Raw genomic sequence first — 15,502 nt, 5'->3', positions numbered from 1 at the left:
GAGTCTGAAGACTCGCCAGAAACAAAAGTTATGGAGCAGCGGTTACAAAGACCACTGCTGCATAACCCTGTCCGCCTGCTCTGAGCAGGCACAGGAATCGCCGGAATTCAACCCGATCGAGTACGATAGGGTTGATTGACACTCCCTGCTGGCGGCCCATTGGCCGCGAGTCTGCAGGGGGCGGCATTGCACCAGCAGCTCTTGTGAGCTGCTGGTACAATGCTAAATTCATAGAGCGTATTGCTCTCCGCATTCAGCGATGTCTTGCGGACCTGATCCGCACTGTCGGATCAGGTCCGCAAGACATTTGATAAATAGGCCCCCATGTATTTGTATTTATTATGTATAAATTTAATAAATTCCCTACTACATAAACTATTGAACTTTTGAAAATTATTTGTTAATTCGAATACTACATTCTAATTATGACAATTTGAAAACAAAATTAACATTTAAAAACCGGAAATAACATTTGATTAAATAATTTTAATGGATATTCCTTCTTATCAACATTTGAATGTCCAAAACAAATGTCCACAGGACTATTCGTTCTAGCAAACAAAGTGCACTTTCAGCACATTCACCCATCTCTAATTTGAACTTAAAGAATACGGCCTAGATGCTATGCAAGATACAAAAGTTGAGTCTAATTATGTACTGGAAGCAGATTAGCCAGTCAGAAGAATGGATGAGCTCAGTTATAACAGTAAGACCTCTAACCTGCAATGCTGATTGGTTAGCCTAATTATCAAATAGAATATTATTATTTTTTTAAATACGTAGTAGGAAACCACTGCAGGAAAACAGCATAGATAAAAACAAAACAAAAGGAGAGACGTTGTTGTCTTGTAGAAAAGGTTTGCATACTTTTCTCATTTAGCTCCTTTATGACCAGTTTAAAGTTTTATCAACAGCCTGATAGCTAGGCAAAGATATTTATAGTTATATACTGGTTCCAACAAATACCCTCTTACTTTGAAAACTGGATCTTAAAGGTACATGAAACCCAATTTTTTTATTTCATGATTCAGATAGAGAATACAATTTTAAACAACTTTCTAATTTACTTCTATTATCTAATCTGTTTCATTCTTTTGGTATAATTTGTTGAAGGAGCAGCAATGCACTACTAGTTTCTAACTGAACACATGGGTGAGCCAATCATATATATATATATATGCAGCCACCAATCAACAGCTAGAACCTAGTTTCTCTGCTGCTCATGAACTTGCCTAGATAAACCTTTCAGCAAATGATAACAAGAGAAGGAAGCAAATTAAATAATAGAAGTAAATTGGAAAGTTGTTTAAAATTGTATTCTCTATCTGAATCATGAACAAACATTTTTGGGTTTCATGTCACTTTAACTGTGTTTTTGGGTCTTCTCTGGAACACCATATTTTCTGTTTATTTTGATATGTTTGCATAACCTATGGGTAGGTGTATTTTTCTACTACATCCAGGCTTTGTTGATGCATTTCTCATTTGGTGATAGCAGGAACTGATCATCAACATTTTGTAGAAACTTTATCTCCAAGTTTGGAAGAGCTATTTCTGTCTGTTCTCCTTTTCTGGTAGGCTTTATCTCTCTCTCTCTCTCTCTCTCTCTCTCTCTCTCTCTCTCACACTCTCTCTCTGAGGACAGGATTCTAAAAACTTTGTTTTTTCCACACTAACACTCTCAGGTGCTGCCCTCAGGGAATTCTATAAAAAGTGAATTTCCCTGTGAGCTGCGAGTTCCATAGAGAGTAATGGAGCTCTCTGTAAAGGGAAACTTTTCTGAGGAGAGAGCAGTTAGCAGGGAGCAGGGCGCACACTTTAACAACTTAATGACAGTCGACGTACAGGGTATGTCAGCAGTCGTTAACAAGCCCTCTTTATCGGGCATGTTTATAGTGCAGGTCTTGACGATGGTGGCTTCACTGCTGCACTAGGGATCCCCTTAACGACCATGCAATGTACACCGTACATTGTCGTTAGGGGTTAAACATTAGATTCTGCAGTCAATACAAATCAGATTATTGTTTAAGAATATAGTATCTTACAATCTCCTCTATTTTCCTATAATATAGCACAATCTTGCCACCTTTTAGTTTGTGAGGAAAAAAATGCAAGATTTGTAAGGGGAAAGAAAGTGTTTACAGAATATGCTAAAACTGAAGGAGAAATGTCAGCTATACACATGGAATGCTCCTGTTCAGCCAACTAACAGACAGTGGCAGTTCTACTGGGGTGCTGTGGGTGCTCTGCACCTCCAAGTGCACGTGTAATACCCCACCATTTCAACTCTTTAACCACCTTTGTTAGCCCCCCAATTAGTACACCCCAAATATTAAGTTCTAGAACTCCCACTGCTAGCACAGGTACGGAAACTCAAGGAAAATAATATACTTTGAATTTTGTATGATAAATACTAATTTCACAATGTTTTTTGCATGTGCCGTGCATTTTTATTGTTTTTTTAGTGTGTAGCTTAAATCATTTCTTTGCTGCACAATTTCTCTACAAGTTTAAATTTTTTCATTAAATATGTTATTGCAGAACTACTTCGTTTTTTTTTAATGTTTGATGAGCTTAAACAATAAAAACATTTACTGTGTATTTTTATTTCAATATTTGTTTAATACAAACCATTAAAGTATAATTTAATTTACAATCCCTACTGTAAAGTATGTATAACCTTCAACTAATTAAAAGTAGGGAACACGAATTTGCGAAACAGTGTTCCCTCGGTAAAAACTGCTTTTATAGAATTAGGACAGGGACTTCTATAAAATATCTCTTATTGAATCTTTTAAGACCAGAGAGCTTTATAGATTTCAATATTTCTCTCTCATTCTTTCCCTTTATCATTTTGTCTGTTTCTAAGAATTTCATTCCTACACACTTCTCTGCCATTTGGTTTCCCATTTTATTTTCTCCTGTACAAAACATTCTCATCTTTAACATACCATGATTCTTTCAATTACTAATATACATTTTTATATTTTTAACAGGGTCTTCTTAAAAGGTGTCATTCAGCAGAGGCTTCCTATCTATTCCAGCAGGATAAATTCTATGATGTGCGTTATGATACTGGAGACAAATCTATTCAGTGCAGTAGACGAGCAGATGCCTTCAAATTCTGGGTGATGTGGAAGGCTTTGGGGACCACAGGTCTTGAAGAAAGGGTAAATCGTGCCCTTGCGTTGTCAAGGTAAAGTGTTTACCATTCAGAGAGAAAGGTTACACTAACCATGATTACATCTATTGTTACACAATCCTTATTTTGATTAAGAAGTTAATTTGCATATATAGTATCATCTGCTTTTATTCCAATTTTCTTAATGCACCACTATTGTAATTACCAGTCATGTATTTAGTGTTTGTGCTACTCTAGGCACTGTAATATCTGTTGCCCCCTGAACCTTTACCAATTTAAGATCATATATGCCTGATATTTCTGTCACAGCCTGAAGCTAGGAATACATGCAGTAGTAAAGAATCCATTATATACCCAGGGATCATAGCTTTGTAATAAAATAAAAGATATGTGTAGAGCAGATAAGACAACTGGTGGCCCCTAAGAAAAAGCTAAACTAACAATGTGTGCCATAGTTTTTGTTGCCCCAGGAAAAAGCAAACATAACAATGTGTGCTTTGGGGATTTCTGGTGGGTAACCAAGGAAAGAACAATCCAAAACAGGCCTTTAGAGGAGAGAAAAGCAGACAAGGGGTACCCTGCAACCCTGATTAAATTGGACCATATGTCAACAGACAATCATTTTAGGACATATACGGCTAGATTACGAGTTCTGCGTTAGCTTTAAAAAGCAGCGTTAAGGGGTCCTAACGCTGCTTTTTAACGCCCGCTGGTATTACGAGTCTGGCAGGTACAGGTGTGCCGCTCACTTTTTTTCCGCGATTTTTCCATACCTCAAATCCCCTTACGTCAATTGCGTATCCTATCTTTTTAATGGGATTTGGCTAATGCTGGTATTACAAGTCTTGGAAAAAGTGAGCGGTACAGCCACTACCTCCAAGACTCCTACCGCATATAAAAGTCAGTAGTTAAGAGTTTTATGCGCTAACGCCGGAACATAAAGCTCTTAACTGCAGTGCTAAAAAGTACACTAACACCCATAAACTACCTATTAACCCCTAAACCGAGGCCCCACCACATCGCAAACACTAAAATAAAAAAATGTAACCCCTAATTTGCCGACCGGACATCGCCGCCACCTACATTATACCTATGAACCCCTAATCTGCTGCCCCTAACATCGCCGACGCCTACAATATATTTACATTGTAGCTAGCTTAGGATTTATATTTATTTTACAGGCAACTTCGTATTTATTTTAACTAGGTACAATAGCTATTAAATAGTTAATAACTATTTAATAGCTACCTAGTTAAAATAATTACAAAATTACCTGTAAAATAAATCCTAACCTAAGAAAAAGAAATACAATACCCCCCCAACATTACAACTCACCACCCACACACCCCTACTCTAAAACCCACCCGATCCCCCCTTAAAAAAACCTAACACTACCCCATTGAAGATCACCCTACCTTGAGCCGTGTTCACCCAGCCAGTCACCGATGGGGCAGAAGAGGACATCCGGACCGGCAGACATCTTCATCCAGGCGGCATCTTCTATCTTCATCCTTCCGGAGCGGAGCCATCTTCTATCAAGCCGATGCAGAGCCATCCTCTTCAATCAAAGTCCTAACGAAGATTGAAGGTTCCTTTAAATGAAGTTATCCAAGATGGCGTCCCTCGAATTCCGTTTGGCTGTTAGGATTCTATCAGCTAATCGGAATTAAGGTAGGAAAAATCCGATTGGTTGATTTAATCAGCCAATCGGATTGAAGTTCAATCTGATTGGCTGATTGGATCAGCCAATAGATTTGACCTCGCATTCTATTGGCTGATCCAATCAGCCAATCAGATTGAACTTCAATCCGATTGGCTGATTAAATCAATCAATCGGATTTTTCCTACCTTAATTCAGATTGGCCAATTATTCCTATTTAAAACTAAATACTTACCTATAAAATAAACCCTAATATAGCTACAATATAACTAATAGTTACATTGTATCTATTTTAGGATTTATATTTATTTTACAGGCATAAAAAAAACAGAAAATTCTCCTCTGAACAAGGAACATGACAACCCTAGACAATTGTTTCAGCCTACTGTTGGCCTCAGCAGGGAGGTGCACCCATATTTCTCTAAGCAAGCTGGGCAAAATGTCCACATCTGGTTTCTCCCAGCACCCTTAGGGAGACCTCCCCAGGGTCATAATACAAATGCATACAAAGAGAGAAGCGCTCTACCAGGAAAGAACAACAGCTCAGTAGCTTTTTCTATGGTGAGTCACCACATAGGAGCAGCCTCTTTTAGCCCATGGGTCAGGGATAGTTGTGGGCCAGGCCTGGTTGCCTCAGCCCCACCCAGTCACCAGCATTATTATTTGTGCATAATGCAGGACCAGCCCTGCCTCCTATTGCCTTGCTGTTTCTGTGAGCCAGTTACAAAGAAGCAACTCCTCTTGATGATGCCTTTTGATGCCTGTGGGTGCCTATTTTTGTGTGACTGTGCATGTTTGGGGTGCTTTCTCTGTGCATGTGGGTACTGACAATCTGTGGATGTCTTTGTGTGCTTTATCCCTCTGAAAGTGCAACTTTAGTGTGATGAAAAGTTCTCAGGTGGCTTTATTTAAATGTGAACTTTTTTTTTAAATTACATTTTACTTTTTACTATTTAATGACAACCAGTTTACAAAATACAGTGACTGAATGGTGTTACAAACTTTTCTTTTTTTTATTTAATCTTTATTGGATCAATATTCAGTACAAAAAGATAGAATAAAAATGTTCCCCCTCAAAATTAATCACAGATTCAGGTAACTCCATCAATACAATAATACATAGCATACGTTTTTCTTCACCAAATTAAGTCAACTTCTCTAAAATGTTCCTCCTTTATACCCTTTTCACTTCTTACATTTTATAAATTCTCCTTGGGGTCAAATAATCTTTATGTATTATTCTAGTTTGCTCCTCTAGAATGTAGCGTCAAGTTATGAATAGTCCTCAGGCTATTCAGACATAGAGGCCGAATTATCAAGTGTCTGTCGGACCTGATCCGACAGTGCGGATCAGGTCTGACAGACATCGCTGAATGTGGAGAGCAATACGCTCTCCGTATTCAGCATTGCACCAGCAGCTCACAAGAGCTGCTGGTGCAATGCTGCCCACTGCAGACTCGCAGGGGGGTGTCAATCAACCCGATCATACTTGATCGGGTTGAATTGCGGTGATTCCTGTCCACCTCATCAGAGCAGGCGGACAGGGTTATAACTTGTGTTATCACTTGTGTTTCTGGCGAGTCTGAAGACTCGCCAGAAACACGGGCCCTCAAACTCCATACAGAGCTTGATAAATGGGCCTCATAAAGTTTTAGTATATTCTGAATTTATCATCAAAGACCATTTTCCAGGCAAACATTAAAAAATTACATCCTCAGCCCATGACAAAAAGTTTTCTATAAATTAATAATAATGGCCACCTTTTTGGATTCTGCTTGTCTAAAAGTTGCAACAAATAGTGGTGCAACATAACCTTGGGTTACATCTCAAAATCCTAACCACATAACTTATAAATTGCATAAAATAGAATTTTTGTGATTCTGGAATATATTTTTTTTGAAAATTTTTAAATGTATATTTATTTTTTAATGTTCAAACCATTATGTGCTCAATTATTATTATTTTTTAAGTTCCCATTCTTTAAATATTTTGTGAAAATTATCTGCTATAAAATACATATTACCCAATATCGCACGATATCTAGAAACTTTTAAATCCCTATCCCACCTTTTATTCACCTTTCAAGTCAAAAATAATATCTTTATACAGAGGGTGTAGACAAATTGTGTTGTCTAACTCTCTATTTGTAGCGTGCAGGATAAAGTTAAGAGAATGGGGAGCACATACATACTCCTCCATTTTTTTACATCATAAAGAGAAGACACTAGATAACTAATCCAGCAGGTATCTAAGAATTTCTGCGTAATTATACAGTTTTGGTTGGGTAGCGCTCTCCCTCCCTCTTTTTTCCTGCCACAAAACATTTCTCAAGGCTTGATTATATTTAGAATATCTTGGTCTTAAAAACTTTTAATGTTTTTCTAAATCAAACTAATACCTTATTCTTGTCAGTTTTAAGGTATGGTTAAAATGGGAAGAGAGTAGGCTGCTCTGCCTTAAAATGCCCAGGCCTATTTTTTGTCACAGTCTGTCCCTGTAGTTGATATAGTCACCCCATGCTGAAACTGTATTTAGACACTATTATGCTTAGCTTTTACACAGCTGTTTTGGAGCTTCTATGAGTTAGCTATAGAAATAATATGTTGTTTTTTTCAGCACAACATATACTTTCAGAGTGGATGTTCCAGGGGGGGTAGACAAAATGAGAAGTGATATACAACAATTGGAGGATTGGACAAATGACTGGGATCTAAAGTTTAACACAGCAAAGTGTAAAATAATGCATTTAGGGAAGAAAAATCCAAATGTTAATTACAGACTCAATGACACTTTACTGACTGTTACAGATGAGGAACAGGACTTGGGAATTATTATTTCAGATGATTTAAAACTTAGTAAACAACGTAGTAATGCAGCGAGTAAGGCTAGCAGAATGCTTGGATGTATTGGTAGAGGTATTTGCAGTAGAAATAGTAAGGTTCTTATGCCACTTTATAGATCATTAGTTAGGCCTCATCTTGAGTATTGTGTGCAGTTCTGGAGGCCATATCTTCAGAAGGATATTAACAAACTTGAATCTGTGCAAAGGAGGGCTACCAAAATGGTACATGGTCTAAAAAATAAAACTTACCAGGATAGGCTCAATGACCTAAATATGTATAGCTTAGAGGAGAGAAGGGAAAGAGGTGATATGATAGCAACTTTCAAGTACATTAAAGGGTTTAGTAAAACTGAGGCTGTGGGTATTTTACATAAAATGGAAAATTCAAGAACAAGGGGTCATGAGCTCAAGCTAAAGGGTAGTAGATTCAGGAGTAATTTGAGGAAGCACTTCTTTACAGAAAGAGTGATTGATTTATGGAATAAAATTCCTCAAGAGGTAGTAGCAACAAACACTGTGGGGGACTTTAAAAATGCATGGGACAAGCATAAGGCTTTCCTATGAACTAGATAAGTTTATACTGTTAGGTAAGGTCGGGCAGACTTGCTGGGCCTATGGCTCTTATCTGCCGTCAATATCTATGTTTCTATGTTTCTATGTTTCAGAAGACACCTGCATATATTTTTTTAGAAGACATCTGAAGAAATATCAAATAATATTAAAAAACTAAAACCCAAAAAAACAAAAATTACACTTGTAGCTAGCTATTCTTCCTGAGTAATCTTCATTACCATAATGATCACATGAAAGCTATAAGGTTGCGATACAAAAACCTTATTTTGAAAGTGAGATCAATTAGGGGTCTCTCTATAAGTGCACAGCAACACTGCTATTGATTTCACCATCTTTAGCCTTACATATAACGGTTTTGTGTTCTATGATTATCTTTTAACATCCTTTTTGTTTTAACAGTATAAAAAATAGGGCACAAACCATATAGTAAGTAAATTACATTTTCAGTTTTGCAATTTATAAATTGCTTCATTTGAAACACTTCCTTACCAGTCGAAAATTGCTTAGTTCCTACAATGTGTTTACATATAACGCAATGGCCACACTAAAAACAACCTTAAATTTTGTGTTGTTTCTCAAGCCAATATTTTTCTGTTTTTAGCATAATTACTCTTTACTAACTTCTATTTTAAATTACTACAAAGGATGGTACATTACCTACCACTTTTTTCAGATTTTCATCTGCTATCAAGAATTGCCATTTATCCCTTAAAATTTATAAGGCTAGATTACAAGTAGAGTGCAAAATGATCGCTATTCTGCAATGGGCCCGTTTGCAGGTGTGCAAAAATTAAACAGCCATTACAAGTGGCTGGTTATTGCTACCGCAAGCTCTCTGTAGCAATTAACGCTCAGAAAATTAACCAGAGATCCAATCTCTGGTTCATTTTCTAAAAGTACCCAAAAATAGATGGCAGATTTTGGTGCTTAAAGTTGGTGGGAGTGGTGCTTTTACATAGCAGTATATGGGAACTGTGTGTTCCTAATAAATATATATGTATATGCTTATACACATATATATTTATATGTGTATATACACATATTAACACACATATATATATATACAGGGAGTGCAGAATTATTAGGCAAGTTGTATTTTTGAGGATTAATTTTATTATTGAACAACAACCATGTTCTCAATGAACCCAAAAAACTCATTAATATCAAATCTGAATAGTTTTGGAAGTAGTTTATAGTTTGTTTTTAGTTATAGCTATTTTAGGGGGATATCTGTGTGTGCAGGTGACTATTACTGTGCATAATTATTAGGCAACTTAACAAAAAACAAATATATACCCATTTCAATTATTTATTTTTACCAGTGAAACCAATATAACATCTCAACATTCACAAATATACATTTCTGACATTCAAAAACAAAACAAAAACAAATCAGTGACCAATATAGCCACCTTTCTTTGCAAGGACACTCAAAAGCCTGCCATCCATGGATTCTGTCAGTGTTTTGATCTGTTCACCATCAACATTGCGTGCAGCAGCAACCACAGCCTCCCAGACACTGTTCAGAGAGGTGTACTGTTTTCCCTCCTTGTAAATCTCACATTTGATGATGGACCACAGGTTCTCAATGGGGTTCAGATCAGGTGAACAAGGAGGCCATGTCATTAGATTTTCTTCTTTTATACCCTTTCTTGCCAGCCACGCTGTGGAGTACTTGGACGCGTGTGATGGAGCATTGTCCTGCATGAAAAGCATGTTTTTCTTGAAGGATGCAGACTTCTTCCTGTACCACTGCTTGAAGAAGGTGTCTTCCAGAAACTGGCAGTAGGACTGGGAGTTGAGCTTGACTCCATCCTCAACCCGAAAAGGCCCCACAAGCTCATCTTTGATGATACCAGCCCAAACCAGTACTCCACCTCCACCTTTCTGGCTTCTGAGTCGGACTGGAGCTCTCTGCCCTTTACCAATCCAGCCACGGGCCCATCCATCTGGCCCATCAAGACTCACTCTCATTTCATCAGTCCATAAAACCTTAGAAAAATCAGTCTTGAGATATTTCTTGGCCCAGTCTTGACGTTTCAGCTTGTGTGTCTTGTTCAGTGGTGGTTGTCTTTCAGCCTTTCTTACCTTGGCCATGTCTCTGAGTATTGCACACCTTGTGCTTTTGGGCACTCCAGTGATGTTGCAGCTCTGAAATATGGCCAAACTGGTGGCAAGTGGCATCTTGGCAGCTGCACGCTTGACTTTTCTCAGTTCATGGGCAGTTATTTTGCGCCTTGGTTTTTCCACACGCTTCTTGCGACCCTGTTGACTATTTTGAATGAAACGCTTGATTGTTCGATGATCACGCTTCAGAAGCTTTGCAATTTTAAGAGTGCTGCATCCCTCTGCAAGATATCTCACTATTTTTGACTTTTCTGAGCCTGTCAAGTCCTTCTTTTGACCCATTTTGCCAAAGGAAAGGAAGTTGCCTAATAATTATGCACACCTGATATAGGGTGTTGATGTCATTAGACCACACCCCTTCTCATTACAGAGATGCACATCACCTAATATGCTTAATTGGTAGTAGGCTTTCGAGCCTATACAGCTTGGAGTAAGACAACATGCATAAAGAGGATGATGTGGTCAAAATACTCATTTTCCTAATAAGTCTGCACTCCCTGTATATGTATATCAGCATATACATATATATTTATATTTGCTGCCACTGCACAACTCACTCCCTTTGCTGCATTAGGTTCTGATGCCGTTTCTGACAGCATCAGAACAAGGCTCTTATTGGAGCATATGGAAGAGTGTACTCGTGAGCACAATGCTACCCAGCATTTGCTGTTAACTTGTAATACCAGCGTACATTAGCGTGTGCTGGTAGTACAAAGTGGAGCGCTAATATATCTTTTTTGAAAGTGATATTTAGCGCTCCAGTTGTAAACTGGCCCATAGTAAGTGATCGATTTGTTCATGATCCATCACCACATTAAGGCTTCAGATTTTCATAATCAAAAACATGAATCACTTTACTCATTCTGGTACTAAAATGGGGTGCTATTGTATCCTTTAGAGCCCAGCATACACTAGTCTTCTAGTGGACAGATGATTACCATTTCTATTCCAATCATCTGCTACCTAGAGGTTCTTGTGATCCCACAAGGAGTTCTATCCTCTCTTTCACATGAAGAGTGTTTTGCGCATTATGTTTTTAGGGGACCTAAACCTTCATCTTATCTCCATAGAGCCCAGTTGTGCAGGTGGTTGTGGGAAATACTATAGATAAAATATCTCCCTCTAAATTAAGGGGTCTCATTCCCTTTTGTGTGATGTTGGTAGAGCCCCAGTCCCTCCTCATCGTGGTTCTTTCTGGTGTCTAGTGGTTTTGTTTTCAGCAATTAACCTACCAATGGAAGGGCAGGTCACTTACTTGAAAGAGTTTATATTTCTCCTAAAGGGTGTGTGGGTTTGATAGAGAAAAGAGAAAGAGAATTTATCTCCATGCATTATCCTGTGTCCATTGTCATTATTCCCACTTTTTTTCTCAAGTCTATCCTTAGCCATATTATTATATGATGTTGTTGCACTAAATCAGCATTTAACATCCAAAGACCATACAATCATAAACTAAACGCATTATGAAACGGACCTCTGATTAAAGGTTAGACACATTTTTGTCTGTTCCTCCTTATTTGGGTATTTTCTCCAAATCTTCTGTAGGCAGTCATTCTCTGCACCTCCTTACTGTAGTTGTTAGTTCTAATTTTCTTTCTCTCAACAATATTGATTACTAAGGTTAAAAGATTAGATTAAAGGGACAGGAAAGTCAGAATTCAGCTTTCACAGTTCGTATAGAACATGCAATTTTAAGAGACTTTTCAATGTGTTTCTATAATCTAATTTAGTTGGTTCTCTTGGTATCATTTCTTAAAATATATACCTAGGCAGGCTTAGAAGCAACATTTTCTTTTTAACTCTTTTATCTCCCTTTAAGTGAGCATTGTAGTTATACATTTATATTGTCATTTTTTATATTGCTGTTTTTAATGATAAAGCTACATATTTTCTGATAAATCTCATCTTTAATCCCTTAACGACCAACAACGTACCCAGCGGCAACCGTGCTATAAAGGGAGGGAGGTTGTAATAGCGCGGTCCTGTCGTTGACTGCGAGACCTGTGCTATTAGGGGTCATGGTCATTAAGTGGTTAAAAGGTTTATTAGAAGAATAAGCTTAAAGGGATAAAGTGTTCTTTTGTGATTCTAACAGATCATACAAAGTTAATAAAGTTTCCAATTTACTTCTATTATCAAATTTGCTTCATTCCCATGATATTCTGTGTTGAAGAGGTAGGTAGGCATCTGGAGCACTACATGGCAGGAAATAGTGCTGCCATCTAGTGCTCATGGAAATAATAACATACAGTGTTCCAGACAGTGGCATCACTAGGGTTGGTGTCACCCGGTGCGGTAAGTTATGGTGTCACCCCCCCTCCACCCCCAGTAATGTTTGTTTTTGTTTTTACTGCAAGAAGAGGATTTCATGGAAAAGGCAAACTTTTCGAATGGACAGAAAGCAGACAGGCACACACACATACAAACACTCAGACATGCACACAATCAGACACACACAAAAACACACTCAGATGCACACACAAACACTTGGAAACACACTTAAACACACACACAAAAACACTCAGACACACACACAAAACACTCAGACACACACACAAAAACACTCAGACACACACAAACACTTAGATACACACACACACACAAACACTCAGACATGCACATAATCAGACACACACAAAAACACACTCAGATGCACACACAAATACTCGGAAACACACTTAAACACACACATAAAAACACTCAGACACACACACAAAACACTCAGACACACACACAAAAACACTCAGACACACACAAACACTTAGACACACACACACACAAACACTCAGGCACACACACAAACACTTAGATACACACACACACACACACAAACACTCAGGCACACACATAAACACTTAGACACACACACACAAAAACACTCAGGCACACACACAAAAACACTCAGACACACACACATACAAAATATGTAAACTGTACTGCATTAATTATAAAGCTCATGCCTGGAGCTGCTCTCTGGCTCAGCAGAGCATCAAATGAAAGATAAACAGTGCACTCTAAAAATAAATCACTAAAGAACACGTTTAGGAGCAAACTTTGAAAATTCTGCTCTCTGACTCTGTTCCAAGGCTGTCAGTGCACAGCCCCAGGTTGCAAGCCTACCGCTTTTATGGCCAATCACCTCTACACTCTGCCCACCCCCAGACCCCCACGCACAATCCCCTCCTACCTCTTTTGTGTGCACTTAGTGTACCGTAACCGTACTGGTCCGGTGGGCATTATACGTGGCTCCTTCACTTTAGAGACAGTGTCACACAGTCATGCGGTCAGGTGCCAGGCATCCCCCTCACAATTTCCCGGTTCCCGTTTAGAGAGACAACACAGCAGTGAATGACTTCACTTCTCCACACGTCACTGAGCAGTGAGCACAGATAGGCAGGCAGGTTTAGGCTAGCAGCGCAACTTCGCAAGCCCCACAACATTCATAGTGAAATTGGGCAGAGGAGGAGCAAAGTACAAACAAGCAAAAGCAGTGGGGAAAACTGTTTATGCAAACCGCGACGCAAGCTCAAGGGGCAAAAACATTAACGGCTAGATTTAGAGTTTTGTCGGTAACGACCCGCGTAGCTAACGCTGGCTTTTTTCTGGCCGCACCTTTAAAATAACTCTGGTTTTGAGAGTCCACTGAATGGCTGCGTTAGGCTCCAAAAAAGGAGCGTACAGCATATTTAACGCCACTGCAACTTTCGATAACAGAGTTGCTTACGGAAGCGGCCAGCTTCAAAAACGTGCTTGTGCACGATTCCCCCATAGGAAACAATGGGGCTGTTTGAGCTGAAAAAAACCCTAACACCTGCAAAAAAGCCGTGTTCAGCTCCTAACACAGCCCCATTGTTTGCTATGGGGAAACACTTCCTACGTCTGCACCTAACACTCTAATATGTACCCCGAGTCTAAACACCCCTAACCTTACACTTATTAACCCCTATTCTGCCGCCCCGGCTATCGCTGACCCCTGTATATTATTTTTAACCCCTAATCTGCCGCTCCGTAAACCGCCGCTACTTACATTATCCCTATGTACCCCTAATCTGCTGCTTCTAACATCGCCGACCCATATATTATAATTATTACCCCTTAATCTGCCCCCCACAACGTCGCCTCCACCTGCCTACACTTATTAACCCCTAATCTGCTGAGCGGACCGCACCGCTATTATTATAAAGTTATTAACCACTAATCCGCCTCACTAACCCTATAATAAATAGTATTAACCCCTAATCTGCCCTCCCTAACATCGCCGACACCTAACTTCAATTATTAACCCCTAATCTGCCGACTGGAGCTCACCGCTATTCTAATAAATGTATTAACCCCTAAAGCTAAGTCTAACCCTAACACTAACACCCCCCTAAATTAAATATAATTTTAATCTAACGAAATTAATTAACTCTTCTTAAATAAATTATTCCTATTTAAAGCTAAATACTTACCTGTAAAATAAATCCTAATATAGCTACAATATAAATTATGATTATATTATAGCTTTTTTAGGATTAATATTTATTTTACAGGTAACTTTGTATTTATTTTAACCAGGTACAATAGCTATTAAATAGTTAAGAACTATTTAATAGCTAAAATAGTTAAAATAATTACAAATTTACCTGTAAAATAAATCCTAACCTAAGTTACAATTAAACCTAACACTACACTATCAATAAATAAATTAAATTAAATACCTATAATTATCTACCTAACACTACACTATCAATAAATAAATTAAATACAATTCCTACAAATAAATACAATGAAATAAACTAACTAAAGTACAAAAAATAAAAAAGAACTAAGTTACAAAAAATAAAAAAATAGTTACAAACATTAGAAAAATATTACAACAATTTTAAACTAATTACACCTACTCTAAGCCCCCTAATAAAATAACAAAGCCCCCCAAAATAAAAAAATGCCCTACCCTATTCTAAATTACTAAAGTTCAAAGCTCTTTTACCTTACCAGCCCTGAAAAGGGCCCTTTGCGGGGCATGCCCCAAGAAGTTCAGCTCTTTTGCCTGTAAAAAAAAACATACAATCCCCCCCAACATTACAACCCACCACCCACATACCCCTAATCTAACCCAAACCCCCCTTAAATAAACCTAACACTAAGCCCCTGAAGATCTTCCTACCTTATCTTC

General features: G+C 38.2%; 1 protein-coding gene across 1 annotated transcript in view; it reads left to right on the top strand.

Annotated features, from left to right (window-relative positions):
• GADL1 (glutamate decarboxylase like 1) overlaps positions 1 to 15,502 on the top strand; it is a 579,827-nt gene that overhangs the window by 394,936 nt on the left and 169,389 nt on the right. Inside the window, exon 12 of the mRNA XM_053714251.1 lies at positions 2,997 to 3,196. Coding sequence (XP_053570226.1) covers positions 2,997 to 3,196 — 200 coding nt within the window. The remainder of the gene's footprint in view (positions 1 to 2,996; positions 3,197 to 15,502) is intronic.

This window comes from Bombina bombina, chromosome 5, assembly GCF_027579735.1.
Source record: "Bombina bombina isolate aBomBom1 chromosome 5, aBomBom1.pri, whole genome shotgun sequence".
NCBI classification, from domain to species: Eukaryota; Metazoa; Chordata; class Amphibia; order Anura; family Bombinatoridae; genus Bombina; species Bombina bombina.
Note: the sequence above shows the minus strand (reverse complement) of the source record. Positions and strands in the feature narration are given on the sequence as shown.